The sequence below is a fragment of the Rattus norvegicus genome, chromosome 1 (assembly GCF_021556685.1).
Source record: "Rattus norvegicus strain SHRSP/BbbUtx chromosome 1, alternate assembly SHRSP_T2T, whole genome shotgun sequence".
Classification (NCBI taxonomy): Eukaryota; Metazoa; Chordata; class Mammalia; order Rodentia; family Muridae; genus Rattus; species Rattus norvegicus.
This window is the reverse complement of record NC_141534.1, coordinates 227968578-227986385: the sequence shown is the minus strand read 5'-3', so window position 1 is coordinate 227986385 and position 17808 is coordinate 227968578. Positions and strand designations below refer to the sequence as shown.

General features: G+C 43.1%; 1 protein-coding gene across 4 annotated transcripts in view; it reads left to right on the top strand.

Annotated features, from left to right (window-relative positions):
- The first annotated feature begins 11575 nt into the window (after window positions 1-11575).
- Window positions 11576-17808, top strand: part of Pcsk5 (proprotein convertase subtilisin/kexin type 5) — a 431011-nt gene continuing 424778 nt past the window's right edge. For 3 of the 4 annotated variants that reach the window (XM_087575048.1, XM_087575031.1, XM_087575011.1), the window contains exon 1: window positions 11576-12247. Coding sequence is in view for 3 of the 4 variants with exons in the window: in XM_087575031.1 (XP_087431157.1) it covers window positions 12050-12247 (198 nt within the window). In the remaining variant the exon portion in view is untranslated. The remainder of the gene's footprint in view (window positions 12248-17808) is intronic. The other variant, NM_053823.1, reaches the window with a different exon arrangement.

Sequence of the window (17808 nt, the reverse complement as noted above, 5' to 3'; positions counted from 1 at the left end):
TTTTTAGTCCAGACCAGACTGGAATGCTTCCTCTAACCCATGCTGTCCTGAAGCATGTTCAGGCGCTCCTGCCTTGCCTTCTGCAGTGCTGGGGTTATTGGTGTGAACTGCCATATTCAAATAACTTTACAAACCCATTGCTGTGAATGCTTGTATTTACAGGAACTTGGTCCTGGCCTCTGGCTATTACAGGAGCCCCCACCTGTACTTTAGAAACACTATTGGAAGCAGAACACCAGACAAAAGTCCTTACCTTACCTGGAAGGTTCCAGGCATCCTGTTTTCCACCCCAAACCTAGATTGCTGCATATGCTTAAGACTAGGAGATAATTTAAAGAGATTTTAGATGTGTGAGGGAGCAAAGCATTCCTTAGCTTCCTTTCCACGTTGCCCTAATCTAATTAAGAGCCCAGACCTCACACTTTCACTAAGAGTTAACTGTTAAAGCTTAAAGGGAGTCACAAATTCTTACAGAATCTGACTGGTTGAAGACAGATTACTGTTCAGCCTGGATAATGTTGGTTAAAGGTCTAAACACACACACACACACACACACACACACACACACACACACACACACATAAAACCTAAAATTTTCAGAGCTACAGTGAAGGTCACTGAAAAGTATATCAAATATTTGAATCTTGCAATGATTTGTCTCAAGCCCAATACTGAGAGTCTGGCCACTAAAATGTATTTCAAGTTCTATGCTCTGCTCGATATTCCTCAACAGTTCCTGCAGCATTTTCTTTGGTGAACTTTTTGGATGATTCCTCTCTTGAAGTTAATACTTCCTATTGACAATTTGAGAACCTAGTACTACCAATTTAAGCATTAAATGTTAATGGCTTAAACTTTTTGAAAATATAAACTCTTGAGCTGGCATTGGTTGACTGACAGACTGGTAGATGGGTAGCTGGATAGATAAATGGACAGATGAATAGATGGGTGGGTGGGTAAAGAGGTGGGTGAATGTATAGACAATGGAAAGAACTAGGTAGGTAGCAAGTCAAATTCCAAAACAGTGGAGCTGATTCAATTCATCACATATATTGAACTACTTCATTTATTAAAGATCCCTGGTCAGTCCCCTTCATATGTGTTTAATTTTGAGGCCCAAAAGCTGTGAATCAATTCTGAGAAAAATGTCTAATGCATGTGCAGTCTTTATTCCTGACACTGTCTGCAGTATTTTTACAACAATGAAAAATTATAAACAATTTGAATGCCTAACCGGAGAGCTTAGTAAATTATTACACATCAACTCAATAGAGAGTGGTCATTAAAATGATAATTACAAAGACTGTGGAGACATATTTATACCATATATTATGTGAAAAACACTAGATATAAAGTACATGTGTGCTGAGTTTACAAGGTTATAAAGATATGTTTTGTTCAGCCTGCTTCTAGAAAGGACTATCTTAACATGAAAAGAGCTGTGTTTTAGCAGGGGCAATGTTATATTTTTCTCCTTTCCAAGCTATTCTAAATACATTTATATTATTTGATTCCAGTGGAAGTGAGGGTTGTTGGGGGTTGGTCTGGTACTGATACGTATTCAAATGCTAAATTCTGTACCCTAAGTTCTGGTCCCCACATAGGCCAGCTTTTGTTATGTAAACCTTGTTCCCTAGTTTAAAACTATGAGTAAAATAAAAGTGGCTACAGCCAATTACTGCAGGGAGAAGAGGTAGGCAGTTACAAGATTTGGTGTCACAGGGAGGGACCAAAAGAGGAAAAGAATGAGAAAAAGAAACCAGGAAAGAGGAGGAGTATAGAAGAGGACCAAGAAGAGAGAAGAGGAGGTCTCCATAATGGACCAGAAACATGTGCCCAAAGAAGTGCACTCCCCCCCCCCCGCCCGGTAGACTGCTGAAATAACCTTGGACGACAAGTAATTGGGGAACACATTTGGAGAAGTAGCCGGTTAACCATCAGAAATTTAGACTAAGGATAATTTACCTAGTAATTGGGCTAAAGCAAAATAAATATGGTATAATCTGAGTCTCATCCATTCAAAAGCTGGATGGAGATAGGAATACCTCATTAATTTACAGAGGGTGATGAAAGGCAGAGTATGGTAGGTAGAAACTGTACAAGTAAGACTTTGAAATATTTTAGAATAATGCGAGGTAAAAATTTAAAGTTTCCATAAAGGGAAGAAGATGACATTAAACATTCCTCATCGCAAACATTTACTACTACTACAGTAGTAGTAGTAGTAGTAGTAGTAGTAGTAGTAGTAGTAGTAGTAGTATTTATTATTATTATTATTATTAGTAGTAGTAGTAGTAGTAGTATTTATTAGTAGTATTAGTAGCATTAGTATTATTTGTGGCTGGGTCTTCTACACTTTAGGCTGGCCTCAAACTCTCCAATATAGGATGACCTTGAACTTCTGATTTTTCTGCTTTGACTTCTTGAATGCTTGGGTTCCCGACATCTACTTGAATATTTTTCTGTCATTATCGAAGTTCTGCCGATAACTAGGTATATTGGGGATGTGCAGGTATGTTTGTGGTGTAGAGAAGTCAGTGTTTAAAATGTGCTGCTGCTATGGAAAAACAGCTCTGATAACAAAAGCCACTTATAGAATAAACATGAACACGGAATCTACCGAGGGCCCTTTTATAAGAGCCTTCATCACACTGAATTCCAGCAGACTTCTTGTTTCTCTTAAACATGGTTTCATCATGAGAAATATTTCATAATTCAGCTCATCAGCCTCGCTGCAGGACCTAAGTAATTAGCAACTCATTCCACTTTCAGCTTAGAAACTTCTGGGCAGTGTTGATTTGGATATCCATTTGGGGACAGGGGGAGAGCCGAGGATTTACTGGACTCTGAGGTGGAGAAAGATGAGGGTAAGAGGTGAGAAGAGACTGCCTTCTGGTGACAGACTTGGGGAGAGGCAGTGAGCGAAATCCCCAGATACTTCTTTCCAACTGACAACAGGAGGGAGACTTTCCCACGGAATGTCTGTGAGCACAGAGATGGGACAGAAGTACTTTGGTTGGGGAGGAGGGAACTCACCTTGGCAGAATTGTTAGTGAAACTGGAGTCTGGGAATGACTGCACATACAAGACAGAAAACACTAGTTCCAGTTCACCCAACATCACTCAGTCGCTATGTATAGCTGAACAAACAATCCCACTAGCCACTTTCCACTGCTATAGAGAGACAGACAGCTTTGAGAGCATTAAAATAATGACCATGTCTGTTAATTTGATGTGTCACTGTGAGGAGCAAATGTGACAGCAACTGGAAAGGACTTTGAAAAGTTTATGTGAGAGCTGCCAGAGTGCTCTGTGGGTATTAACCATCAAAGTCACTCTGTCATTCTTTATCCAGTTGGGGTGATGGGCTTTCATCCTTAACACGCAGGTTGGTCAACTTCCCCTTGTCTTTGATCTCAATGTTTCTGGGGAATTTTGCTTTGAATTTGGATGTAGGAAAGAGCCTGTTCCTGCTTGAACACTATTTGGCAGAGAGTTTATCATTAAACACACAGAGAACGAATAACAGGAAAAACTGCAGCCTAGAAAGCCCAGTGGACGTAAAGGGGCTACCAGATAATAGAATATTGATTAGATAATTTGCCTTGGTGTCATTAGTTTCCACGTAGAACCGAACCACTTCTGAAAGTTACATCTCTCAAATAACGAGAATCAATCTGTTAAACCCACAGCTCCCCCAAAACACTCTTGGGCAGAAAAATTGTTTTCTCAAGTGTGCAGGGTATTAATTGCAGCATCAATTCCATACAGATCTGATTCTTTTATGCAACCAACACCATGGCCTTGGTTATTCTACAGACCTCTGGGTGTCCACCTTTCACTTGCAGGCTCAACTTTCCTCTTCCACCTGACATCTATTCTGCTTCTTTGAGTTCCGAAGTCTAAACTTCAACGATCCCTTATGATTTTTCCCCCTCTCATACTACTTGCCCCAGTCTTACAGAATGTCAGTGTTTTGCATTGCTGACATTTTCCACAAAATTCTTTTCATTTTTCATATTGTTGCCAAAATGTCAACATGCAAATATTCCATGGCCTTGCCAACTTGGATCTGAGTGGACACATACAGAAGGACAACAAAAGCGGAGTGAAAAGTGATGACTGGTAATGAATATATTGCCCATTTTCCCACAGTGGCCTTAATCCTTGCTCACCTCGCACAGTTTAGTCCCTTTCTGAAACCTAAAACAATGCTCTCACTTTTAAATGAACAAACAGTAATACCAGAGAGAGTAGTTTTCCTCACTCAAAGCCAAACTGTGTTAAACAATGTGATCAGGAAACTCAACTTTACTGACAGAAGACAATATTCAGCATTTAGAGAGGCAATTTACATTATAGCCTTCCTAGCATACCTCTGAAAAGGGCTAATGTGGTTTGAATGTTGTGAACAATTAAAGAAAGCCTGCCTTTGTTCTAATCATTCACTGGACTCATGGCTCATGTATTCCTAGAGGAGTCAAAGAAGTCACTGGAGTTGAAGGGTAGCAGTTGCCAGGTTTCAAAGGAGAATCCGATTTCCACCCTGTCTTTATTGCAGTGTCTAATTTTGAGGATAATAATAAGGATCTTATAAATAGCAATGAAAGTTTTGAAAAAATTAAAAATCTGAGCTTTTAGGAAAAACAACTTTATTGGTGAGTTATTCTCAAGTGTAAAATGAAAACTGTTCAAAAATAGAACTTTGCTGCCGTTCTTGGTGTGTAGAATCACCACCATAAGTCTCAGCTGAAGGCCTTGTCCGAGAAACAGCTACTGGGAGGTTTGGCTCTTGGGGATGAATTGTGAATCTAAGGGCAATGGAAATAAAGCTGTCTAAATTCTGTTTCTGTATCACCAAAAGTCTGTGATGAGAGCATGATAAACAAACAAACAAAAAATATAAACATGACAACAGCATTGGCCAGTGTGTTAGGACAAACTAAATCTGACTCTGATGAAGTCAGAATGCAGTTTGTGTCACACATGATGACAGTGATCTAGACACACAGTTTTGAGAGTGATGGAACATTAGAGTCGCATGCCATATGAAGACATTTCAGCCTAGGATGGGTCCCCGGTACAACAGTTTGCTCGTACATTTAAAAGGAGCTGAGAACGATTGTCACCAAGTGACATGGTAACCCCTATGACACCATATCACAGAGTATTCATTCCTTCAATCTTGGATGCTGCTAAAAGAAGGAGGCACCATATTCCAGTTGAATAAAAGTAAAAACCATGCAATTAGGTACACAGATCACTTTCTAATTTAATAATAAGTAACTAAGTTACCTGCTTATGCACTTACTATACTTTTTAATTGTTATTTTAGATTATTTCTTCTACTTGTTTAAAGAAAAATCTAGTGAAAAAGAGTATGTTGGGGCTGGAGAGATGGATCAACAGTTAAGAGAACTGACTGCTCTCTTCCAGAGGTCCTGACTTCAATTTTTAGCAACCACATGGTGTTTCACAACCATCTGTAATGAGATTCAATGCCCTCTAGTGGTGTGTCTGAAGACAACCACAGTGTACTCTCGTATGAAAGAAAGGAAGAAAGAAAGAAAGAAAGAAAGAAAGAAGAAAAGGAAGGAAGGAAGGAAAAGAAAAAGAAAGAAAGAAAGGAAGGAAGAAAGAGAGAAAGAAAACTGTTATGTTATACCAGCATTAGCTTCACATATCTCCTTTTTACACTGTATTGTGGTTTGAATGCAAATTGTCTTCACTGGCTCATGTGTTTGAATAGTTGACACTGAGTTAGGCATGCTGTTTTGGAATGTTTTGGTACCTTTAGGAAGTAGAGTCTCATTGGAGGAAGTGAGTCATTAGGGGGAGGCCTTTGAAGTTTATTGCTGAACCCTGGCCCATGCATGCTCTGCTTTTTGCTCAGTGAAGACTTGAGGGAGTGACCATTTTTAGCTACACATTTCTGTTACTCTGGAGCCACCAGCCATGAAAACCTCCCCATCCAGGATGCACTGTGTTCTTTCAAACTGTGAACCAATACAAAGCATTCCTTCTCAAAGTTGCTTCCTGTCATGCATTTGATCAACAAGCAACATGAAAAGGAACAAATATGCCTTGTCTCTTGTGTCAAGAAGACAAAGCAAATTATCAACCTGTAGTGTGTACAGTGTACAGGGACAGTGTAGTATCTGTTTACTCTTCACAAATGTCTAAAGCTGCAAGTATGTTAAGGGATATACATGCACACGCACGTATGTACCTATCCCTTATATATAATTTGTATTATGTATACTATATTATAAGATATATTATTCATAAAAATATCTTCCAAGACTATCATGTTTCAGAGTAATATATAAAAGTCATATTGATGTGTTTCATTTCAGAATGTCTCATTTGGTACTAATGAAGTTAGGGTTATTCCTTCGTAAAATATTTTAATTCCTAAGGCACCTTTAATGTTGTTTTCCCAGTGAGATTATGTTGTTGAGTCAGCTGTTACCTGGTTTTCTGGGAGAATCAAAAGAATAAAGGAGACAATTACATATTTGAGAGGGTAGATTCCAGAGTCACTCTAGAAACTCTAAATCCTTAATCCCAGAATTTTGAACATTGAGGAAGAACTGCTGTGAGTTTAGAACAGCCTGGCTATAGAGTGAGGCAGTTTTAAAGAGGGGAAGGAAATGGGGTGCTTACTCCGGGTGGGGGGCTGCTGACATGGGATGTGGACTTAGTTTTTCTGATGGGGAGCAGCCCAAGACCTAAGCTGTTCCTTTCATTTCCTGCATCCTTCCCCTGCCTGCTTTCTCCACCAATTAGAGACTCAAATAAGATGGAAAGACATTAATGTTTCCCCCATTGCATCCACTATGAAGGGGGCATGGCTGCTGGGGAAGCTAGAAGGAAATTAGAAGCTAGAAGCTAGGAAGAGACAGAAAGTTGTTTCACTTCCTGTCTGAAAGAAAAAAACTCATCCCCAGTCTTCACCCTTCTGTGAAGCTGTGTTGGTTAACACAGTATAGATGACCTCAGAGGCACTAACATGTGTTGGTATCATATGAAGGAATGAGCAGAACTTCCACTTGGATTAATTTGAGCCCGAATTTGAGTCCCCCACTTCTCTCCTTGTATCTTCTGTCTGTAGTTGGAGGTTATTGGCCTGTATCTGTAGTTTGTCTCTTTTGCTGTCCCCGACAAAGGACTTTGCTCTGTATTTGCAGAATAGCACAGAAGACATGGCATGGGAAAGAATCAAGGGATTTTTACAGAATTTTTTTAAATGGAGTTTTACTCAGGGAGAAGTCATTTTACTGATCTCAACTGACTCAAATTGCAAACATAACCACCAACAGACATTATCAAGCTATATGCACATGTTGTCTCTAATATTTATAGTGGATATTTGTTTTACAATGTGCTTCCAATCTGTTGGCTGTTTTAGCAAATGATTACCCCAACACACACACACACACACACACACACACACACACACACACACACACACTTCTATTACTGTAGGTTGGGGGCACAGAACAGTACATAGCCTACATTAAAGCTATGTATTGGCTGGGGCTGTAAAAGCTCATTACATGAGAAATCCAAGGCATAGCAAGCTAGCTATGTTGTTCCTTTCAAGACAAGTTACGCTTAAATAGGCTGAGTATCCAGTAGCATTCAGGCTAAAGCATAGTCTGAAGGGACTTCAGGAGGTGGTATTAGCTTTACTATGAGATCTGCCTGAAGTTCAGTATTTGGGGCAGGGGAAGGGTTATCTAGAAATAGTGCTTTAACATTGTACCACTACAGAAAGCTTTCTGAGGACCAGTTTGTCATTTCAGGCTTTAATGCACAGAGAAGGTGGTCAACGGTGTCCATCTAAATCAACTTCAAACATGAAAAGAAATAACTAAGGTGCTTCCTAAGGTCTGTAGGATGTGTCCCCTCTTAAGATCACAGAATATCAAGCTTTGAGTTGACCTTTGTCTTGGGGACACTGTGCGTCATGTCTCATATTTTTAAGTGACATTAGTTCAGCACCTGAGACATCTGAGAGGGGAAGTCAGATTTCTGTTTTCCTGATTGAATTTATTTTTCCAGACTGCATATGTAAATTAGGTTAATGCTAATTCTTGGTTCGAAGCATACTACTCTCTTTGGCCTGAGAGTCTTTCCTCCTATTGTTTCTGTTATTTGTCCATCTACCTTATTCTTCTCTGATTAAATTACTGTCCTCCAAAATGGCTTTCTGTTGAACTCCATGATTTTTATCTATTAAGTAAAATTGGACAATGTGCTATCGAAGGTCTCCTTCAACTTTGATTTTCTAATGAATGAGATTAGGACTTGAAATGTACTTGGCTCAGTGCCTAGCATATAACAAATGCCTAATAAATGTGGCTTATTTGCATAACTTATTACTATTACCGTTATTAAATCTGATGAATTTTTATTGCTATTCCTGAATTTCACATATTGGAAAGCTGTTTGGGATCACATGACTCAGTAACTCTTCTACTGAGCTGTGAAAATCTAGCCACATTTTTTCCCCTTGGTTGGCTTCAAAGTCTCCATTATGAATTTATCACTGAATTACAGAATTTAAGCCTAGAAATTTTAAAGGTTAACTTTCATTGAGGAAGAAATGGAGTATCTTATAAAGCAAACTCTTCCCAGAATAATTCCAGTTTGTGAAGTCTCAGTACACCCTTATGGAGTACGTGTGCATTTTTGTGGACTTTGACTATGCTGCTTAGATTTCACTTAAAGATTCTTTTAGAACTGTAAGGGGCCTCGGCAACGGGGCCAAATACCAGTGAAGCTTCATTGTCAAGTCATAATTTGCTAGGTATAGAACAGGGTGGGCATGTAAAACTGTCTCATTACATGTATGGCAGTTATGAAGAGAGCATACATTGATGTATGATATGCTTGAGGTGTTATTTTTTTTTATCCAAAGCTTGGACTTTGGACATCTTGTCTAATGTCAGCAATGGCTTTGCCACCACCAGGCCATCAGTCACCCCTCCCCCACTGCCCTTTGACTTCTGAGGAGTTGTGATAAGGCTAACTGTCATAAGCAGCATACCTGAAGTGACAGAGTAATGCAGACCTTTGCTGTAGCTCTGAGTCCTTATCTGAAAGTTGCATTCTTGGCCAAAAGAGACTCCATTCAAGGAAGCTAATGAAGACTCTTAACTCAAGGGAAAGTGTTTTTATCAACAGACAGGGATATCTTCTTTCTATGTATTTAAATTTTTTACATCAGGCTTAGTGGTAAATGCCTTCTCACCAGCGGAGTTTTCTCTTTTAAACACACTTATATCAAAAAGGGAAGACCCCTCCCTTTTTAGAAGCTAAACCTCGGTGCAAGAATTGGCTGAGTGATTCCCCCTGATTCCTTCATTATAATTGGATATGCCAAACAGAAGACACTTGCAGAATGCAAGAGTGTTAGTGGAAAAGAAAGATAAATGTATTGTGGAAAAATTAGCAATGAGCAATTTTGTTATCCTGGGGGAACAGTTTTTAGCTCTCAGGAGACTCAGGCATTTCTCTTCATTAAATCCACAATTCAAACCCAGAGGCAACATGGCCTTCAAGATGTGTGTGTGTGTGTGTGTGTGTGTGTGTGTGTGTGTGTGTGTGTGTGCGCGCGCGCGCGCGAGCTGTTGATATAGTTCCAGAATTCTAGAGAGAAATCTACAGGGTCATGTCTCAAGCTTGACTCTCAGAGTACTTTGTACTGTGACCACCCTCCTGCTGATCTAAGTGAGTTAAGCTCTCTTGCCCAACAGAGAGCAAATCCAATTCTGTCTCTTACATATGTGCTGAGATTTAGATCATCAGTGAACTCACATTGTTCTGTCTGGAATTCAGCAACTTTTAGTAGAATAGATGCAGATGGTCACCCTGGCAATGAACAGATATCTCTCTCTCTCTCTCTCTCTCTCTCTCTCTCTCGCTCTCGCTCTCGCTCTCGCTCTCGCTCTCGCTCTCGCTCTCGCTCTCTCTCCTCTTTCCCTCTCTCCCTCCCTGCCCCCTTACTCTGGAATCTATGTTTGGGAGGGATGTTAAGAGGTCTGTCCAAAGGGACTGGCCAGTAGCCAGACTATACTGACTCTCTAGAGCCAAGCAAAATGCCTAGGTTTCTCTCTTTACAAAAACAATGCCAAGTAACAGTGAACATTTTCTCTAGAGAATTCTGAGCCTAAATTCCACCAGTATTTTATGTCCCCCCCTTCACCTGAACAATGTTCAGAACGATCTGATAGGAATCATATACCGGGTCCTCAAGACAGATGTGTTAAACTCACCAGATAAAAATACCAATAGACTACATGCCCTTCTGGAAAATGTATCTGTTTTTCACATCTACCTCCTGATCTGTAATGTACAGATCTTGTTATTTTGAGTTTGTTTGAAAGAAAAATATATTTATGCAATATGCGAAATGCCATAAAATGTGTGTTCCAAGGTGCTAGTAGATTTAAGCTCACAGGTATCCTTCAGGCAATAAAATCATCCTGAAATGGGTTAATCTCAGACGCATCCAACTAGTCTTTAGGAAGAAAGATAAGGGCTGAAAGAGGAGGGGAAAGGATGGGAGCGTTCAGGACAGCTGCTTCTTTAAAGGTTAGGCAAACCTTTCATAAAGACCAATTTTTCTTTTTACAATAAACCACTCCTTGGCCCCTCACCTGCAAAAGACAGAGAGGTTGGAGAAGCTTGAAGAAGGCCAGCCGCCATCCTCTGCTGTGTCTAAAGTCGCAGTGCTGTAATGGCATTTCATCTGACTTCCTCTGTGGTCCTTTAATATTACTTTCCTCCACTGCTCCCATGTCCTACTTGGAAAGTTGGAAAACTCTCCTTGCTGAGGCAAATGAAGCCCTTGGAGATAAGGACACAACAAATGAATGGCCACTCCCTTGCAACCAACACTTGTCTGTTCTCTGGTACTGCAGATATTCATAGAAATATCTTTCCTAGCTCTAAGCACGGAATTTCACCCTCCTGTGATGTTGCTGCTGAGTACCAGTGCTGATCTCCCAAGTCAGCAGGCGACAGACTTTTGGCTTTGGCTTTTGTAAGAGTGAATGAGACTTAACTGTCCTGTGTGGCAGCTTCTCCGGGGAGCAGAATGCATAAGATAAACAGTTACTGAAAAGCGTAAAGAATTAGCGAAGTTAAAGTCTCGAAGTTATTTGTTTGGCAATTGAGACAAGAATGACCTTAAAATGCTTAGTTAGTCCAGGGCATTTAGAGCCGGGATGAATGAATCTTTGCCATACTTCCCTCTCATTATCGTGTAAATCCTAGACTTTCCAGAGTAAGGGAAAATTAATCCAAATCCAGCCTGGCGAAATAAAAAGGATAGAAATCAAGACCCGGGAGGCACTCTCCCCTCAACCCTTGAGGGAGACTGGCCTTCCTGCCCCGACCCGGGAGGTTACAGCAGGGAGAATTGGGAGGCGCTAGGACCTGGGTGGCGACTGGCTGAGGCCCCGCTCGTGAGGGCGGAGGAGTAGAGGAGGAGGGAGATGTGGGAAAGGAGGGGTGCTCCGGGGGGCGGGGGAGTCATTTATGCGGAGCGGGCGCTGCTGCTGTCGCCACTCACAGTCCCCGCGCGCTCGGAGCCGGAGGGAGCGCAGCGAGCGGGCGAGCGAGCACTGGGAGCCCGGTTCAGCAGAGGGGGCGCCCGGCCGCTGCCTGCGCTCGGGCCAGTCGTCTCTGCGGCGCTCCGGGGCCGAAGAGGAGCAAGAGGCAAACGAAGAGTCCTCGAGCGGAGCCGGGAGAGCCCGCGGCGAAGGCGCCAGTCCCACTCCGCCGCTTCCCGTGCCAGCCGGGGAGCGATCGCTTAACCACCCCACCGGCCCAGAGCCCGTCGCCCCGGTACCCGCTGCCCCAGGGATGGTCTAAGAGCCTGCGAGGGGCTCGCAGCTCTGCTCCGTTCCTGGGCTCTCTGCCTCCTACCGACCGCTCCAGGCTGCGCGCCCCGCCGGCCCAGGCCGGAGAAGTTAGTTGTGCGCGCCGCTTAGCGCGCGAGCCAGCGGGCGGGCGAAAGCGGCGAAGCGCCGGGACCATGGACTGGGGCTGGGGGAGCCGCTGCTGTCGCCCGGGACGGCGGGATCTGCTGTGCGTGCTGGCACTGCTCGCCGGCTGTCTGCTCCCAGTGTGCCGGACGCGTGTCTACACCAACCACTGGGCAGTGAAGATCGCCGGCGGATTCGCGGAGGCAGACCGCATAGCCAGCAAGTACGGATTCATCAACGTAGGACAGGTAACTAACCCCCGGTGACACAGACTCTGCACCCAGAAGCTAGTCGTTTGGGGGCTTCTTGTCCCCTCCGCTTCGACCCCTCCCCCTTTTCCAGATGTGCCTCTGCAGCTGCGGCCCGAACTCTAGGGCGATGCTCTGGGCTTCGCGCTCCTTGCACAGTTACACACATGCCCCGAAGTTGCTGGGATCCCTGTTTAATTTGTTTTTACAAGCAAAGAGGGACAGGTAGGAAAATATGGAGTGCCCCTGGACAGGTTCAGACTGGTCTGAACCTTTGGACCTGGAAAGTCCAGAAGTGCTCTTTAGCTTGAAGAAATACTCCTGAGAGTGGTTGTGGCAGGGAAGGTTGAGACCTTTGGGAGGCCAAGGAGTGAGAACGCTCCTGGTTCTAACTGGGAGAGAAAAACCTGGATTAACCTCTTGGGCCGCGGAACTGCTGGGCTCTGGAGAGCTTGGAGTGCAGCGCCTGGTCGGGAGGTGGTGGGGAGAGAGGAAGGGGGCAGGACACGGGGAGGGACCCATGGATTTAGGGGGGGGGGGTCCTGGCTGCTGCCTCCTTTGGCCAGAATCCAAATATGGGCCCCCGGAGCTGGGCGGGGAGGGACCTGGGAGACACCGAAAGCGGCTGGAGTGTTCGGCTCCGGGAATTTGGGAATCTTCTACTGGTGAAACCTGGGGTATTCTGTTGTGGCGAGCGGCAGGAATGTTTTGATGAGGTGCTGTTGGTGGATTTTCATTCGATTTGCCATTCTGAGAGAAATGCCAATACGTTTTTATGAGACCTTTGGCAGCGCCACCGATTTGTATTGTGGCCCCAATGGCCTGGATTTCGTCCTCTTTCCCATGTTCCTACCAGAAACGGGACTGGAGAGGGCACCGATAAATGCCCCTCCTAAGAACCTCACAACTTCTTTGGGACTGATCCAAGGAGGGAGCCCTGCCGCGGTTCTTAGCAGACTAGGGTTGGGTGTAGAGCCAAGGTGGGAGGGCCATAGAGGCATTTGGGGGCGTTCACATAGTGCTTCAAGGCCGCGGGGCAAGAGGGTGCCCATTAATGCTGCTGAAGCAAGAGGGCACAGATGGTTTCTGAGAACCTTTTCCTTTGAACTCCACGCCTAGGATGGCAGGATGGGTGGAGAGTCCTCGCCTGGCTCAGGCCACTGGGACAAGCTGTCAGGAGCAGAGCTCCTGGTCCTGCTTCTAGTAATAAGCTGGGAAGCAGCTGTGAGGGTTCAGAGGACAAGAGGGCAGGCGAGGTCTTGCTCTTTACCCTCCCTCCCATAGGGAGGATGGCTTCCAGAGAAGCCAGTTCAGTGGAGGGCTGAGACCAGGGCAAGGGACATGGTTTATATCTCATTCCCCACCCTTTCCTTGGTCCCCTAAAGAATTTAGGGCACCCAGCCAGATTTTGTTGCCAGAGCACCAGTCACCTGCAGTAGAATTGCCTCCTGGAGTTTTGTTGGAGTTTCTCTTCTGTGAAAGATACAGAGTCCATGCCGGGTCTTTTTACAGTTGAGCACGAAATATATATATATATATATATACCTCAGTAGTGCCAAGGGGAAAATCTCAACTCTTTCAGGAGATGTTTTCAGTTCAGCCAGCATTAAGCAGCTTCTATGCCAGCTGTAATGGGGAGGCTAAGTTCTCAAAATGACACGTATTTCTTAATTTCAGAAACAACCTTGGTGCACATTTGACATACAAGGGATCAAGAAATTGGAACAGGTGATGATTCCTCACATACAAAGGCACAGTGGGAACCTAAAATTCTGGTTCAAGCTTCTCTTCTGTGCTTCTTCCTGATTAGAGAATCATTCCATCCAATGTGCAGAAGTGAAATCCCCCCCATCCCTCCTGAATTGGGTAGCTCAGTACACTGGACGCAAATATCCAGTCATGGTTCACTAATATTTAGTTTAGAAGGACCTGGCTTTGTTGATACTAGAATGGTTCTTAACTTACAAGAGTAGGGAGACTTCTGTTCTCCTGGACTCAGAATAGAACTTAGATTGAAGAATCTGAGAGCCTCTAGTTAGTGGGGAGAACTACTCTCTCATCCACTTCAAACAAGCAAACACATTAAAGTCCTATAGCCTCTATGGATTTTTTACAAAAGCCTTTATAGTGAGGGTCCACAGCTTTTCGTGTTACAGAGAATACTAAGAAAGTTTATATATACATAACAGGAAATAACTACTACTTCGTGAAGTTTTTTTTACAACCCCGCTGTGGAAATACAGCCCTGCCAGTAGTTACAGAGGACCAATGAATTGATGCAATAGCTAGTGTAAAAAGATCTGCTATTGTACAGTGTAAAACATTTCCCTGCGGATCAAAGGGGACTAAGCTTTGCTTGAGACTTAGGCGTGGTAAATTGAGTTCCTGTGTGTAAGATCATGGCACTGTAAGGGCAGAGGTATTTCTTATCTTATTCATCCTTTACTGCACTGACCTTTTAACACTTTAGACATCCTTTGTTATTCTTTCTTCCCAGCAATAAACCAGATGTGGTTCAGCTTAGGGCAGTAAATAATTTGCAAATGTCTCTGGAATGTTTTTGAGTTTTTACCCAGTTGTGCTGAGGATGGGGGTGTTATCACATGTGTCACAAGTTAGAACAAGAGCTCTGTGTGTGTGTGTGTGTGTGTGTGTGTGTGTGTGTGTTTGTGTGTGGCAAAGAAGGTGGTGAATTTTCACCACACTAAAACCACAATGTTGACTGTTTTCTTAGAAAGAATATCTATGCAGTGTTTTATGTAGCATGTTAGCATTTGAAGGTAAGGTTTCGGGCTAGAGATGTCTGCAGAAAAGCCTTTTCTGTTCAGGGTAGATAGGATGTTCAGAGTAACAGGAGAAGCAATCAGACACGCACAAAGGACTTCTAGAAGGGATCAGTGATGACGATTGTGTTGCTTGTGGCTATGGAGATAGCATTGTGCTTTCTTTGGTTTTCATAACATGATTTCATTTTATGAATGGTCTATACTTTAAAATTCTGAAGTGATGCCTAGCTCTAACCATTGTTAGTGGTTGTTAATTTGTCAGCAAATACCAAGTTTTGTTTGCTATGTCAGTTGTATGATGCCTACAGTTGGCAGGCTAAGCTCTGACTAGGAACCCCCGGAGTATGTGGAAATGCCAGCCGCCATAACAGTGCTTCTCAATTTGTGGGTCACAGACCCTTTTGGGGAGTCCAGCCACCCTTGTACAGGGGTTGCTTAGTAGCATCAGAAATATAAGGTATTTACATTATGATTCATAACAGTAGCAAAATTATATTTATGAAGTAGCGAGGAAAACAATTTATGGTATGGATCACCACATCATGAGGAACTGTATTAAAGGGTCACAGCATTAGGAAGATTGAGAACCGCTGCTCTGGTGGAATGCCTAAGGGTAAGAGATATGCATGGCTGTTGGCCTGCTTGGTTGAAAAAGAAGAAGCCTTTATTCTTGGAGTCTTTGGGCTAACAGTGTACTGGTTAGGGAACTGACATGTAAAGGAGTAAAACCAGATGCATATTATCAATTGTAGGAATAATAAATCTGTATAGAGAGGAATAAAACTCTGACCATTTGACTACAGGGCAAAGTCTCTTGTGAAGAGTTGGTTTGCAATGGGTACTTGCTGTATTTATCCTTCCGTGAATTGCCTGCAATCATGGATTCCAAGCGTGAGGTTACCAAGAGTAGTTTTACTTACCAGCAGCCATGGCACAGCTTGAGCAGGTCTCCTCAAGGATAAAGACAAATGCGAGCTATCCTGGGGAGTTGCTTTACAGGGGGCTGCCCCAGAGAGCATATGGGTGTGGTGACAGTGGCAGAGACCATGAGCAAGGCTATAGGAGGGAGAGTCACTGAGCTTAATATCACCCCTGTGCCTTCGTCTGTAAAGTGATAAATCTTGAGATAATAGAGTGAGTTAACTCTGTGCAGCTCAGCTCAGCACATTGGCCTGCAGTTAAAGTCTGTTGGATTCGAACCAGAGGAGAAATGTTGAGATAAGCAAGACCTAAATGTTATTTAGATATTGAGAAAGAAGGACATTCTTTTACATGGAAGATGCAAAATGTAGGTATCATCAGGAAAGTGAATTTTGTTGTGGCTAAGTTCAGTGAGTTTTGTACACGGGGAGAATGATTTTCTATTTCAGTTAACCATTTAAGACAGTTTAAAAACAGTTTTATGTTGAACTTAAAAGATGAGAACTGATTTCCCTGGACCACACCACCTTCTCTTATTAATCTTTGCTTGTAGCCTTAAATATAGGCTAAGCTTGCTGGAGATGGAAGGAAAAGACACTATGTGAAGAACAAGGGCTAGGGATGTAACTTAGTTGCTAATATTGTACAGAGAACTGAGGTCAGTCCCTAGCACCACATAAGTGGGGCATAGTGGTGCATAGATTGGAAGGTTACAGTCATCCTGAGCTATATAATGAATTTGAGCCCAGTCTGGGCTACCCAACCCATTCTCTAAAACTGAAAAAGCCTGAAGCATAATTATATAATAAAGAGTTTTATTTTAGCACATTACATAAAATCCTACTCGAATTTTAATGTTAAAAGTAGATGTTATCTATACAGGTAAAGTCAGATGGCTTTTCAGGTAAGCAGGAAATTACCTTGAGCAGGAAGAACCTTGCTCCAAGATGTCATGAAGCTGCCTGATTTCCTGATTAAATTTGACCTGTGAATAATGGGATTCTTAAGTGCTGATGAATGTTGATGAGGGAGTTCTGGGTGTTCGTGGATCTGTAGGCATTTCGTAAACAGGAGAGTTAGTGGATGGTTACTTCCACTTTGGTCCCTAGGTGATATACCTGGCCTTCCACAGGACGCCCCTTCACACCCAAAAATCTTAGTCCTGCCCTGGTTAGCTGCTTTCACATGTCTGTTTCTTATGATGAGACTGAACCAGAGCAGGGGAACCTTGACTGAAAAAGCCATCAAAGGCCATGCATGACCTGATGATGATGATGGAGTGTGTGTGTGTGTGTGGGGGGGTCTGCTGTATTAACCTCATAGACAAAGAATGACTTATATGATTCCATTGGGGTTCTGTTTAAACTTTTGAAAATCCTTCCTTTTCTTGTTCTTTTGTTTTTTCTCTTGTGAGCCCCAAAGCCATTGGATTTCCCTTATCACAGTCTTTCATGGGCTTGCATCCAGAGGTTTTAACTTGAAAGGTCAGCCAGGAAAGCAGCACAGTATGCTGGGAAAATGTCCAGAAAAAGGGAGTCCTGACCCAGAAACACCCCTTGGGATGGGAGGGGTATTTGTGTTCTTGGTTCAAGTTCTGTGAAGCAGAGCCTGAACTCTTTCCAAGGCAGAACCATCTCCAGGTATCTTTTGTTTTGCAACCACATTACTCAGTTCCCTCAAGTTGCTTCAGGGACAAGTGGACATTGGCTTCCTGTGTGGTAAAAATGGATACCTACAGACATTCACGCATGCTAGAAGACGCATGCGCGCAGTGATGCTTATGTATTTGTCTATTTTTGCCTTTGCACACAGTTAAGAGTGAAATTACTTGTGTAGTGTTCTCATTAGTTTCCA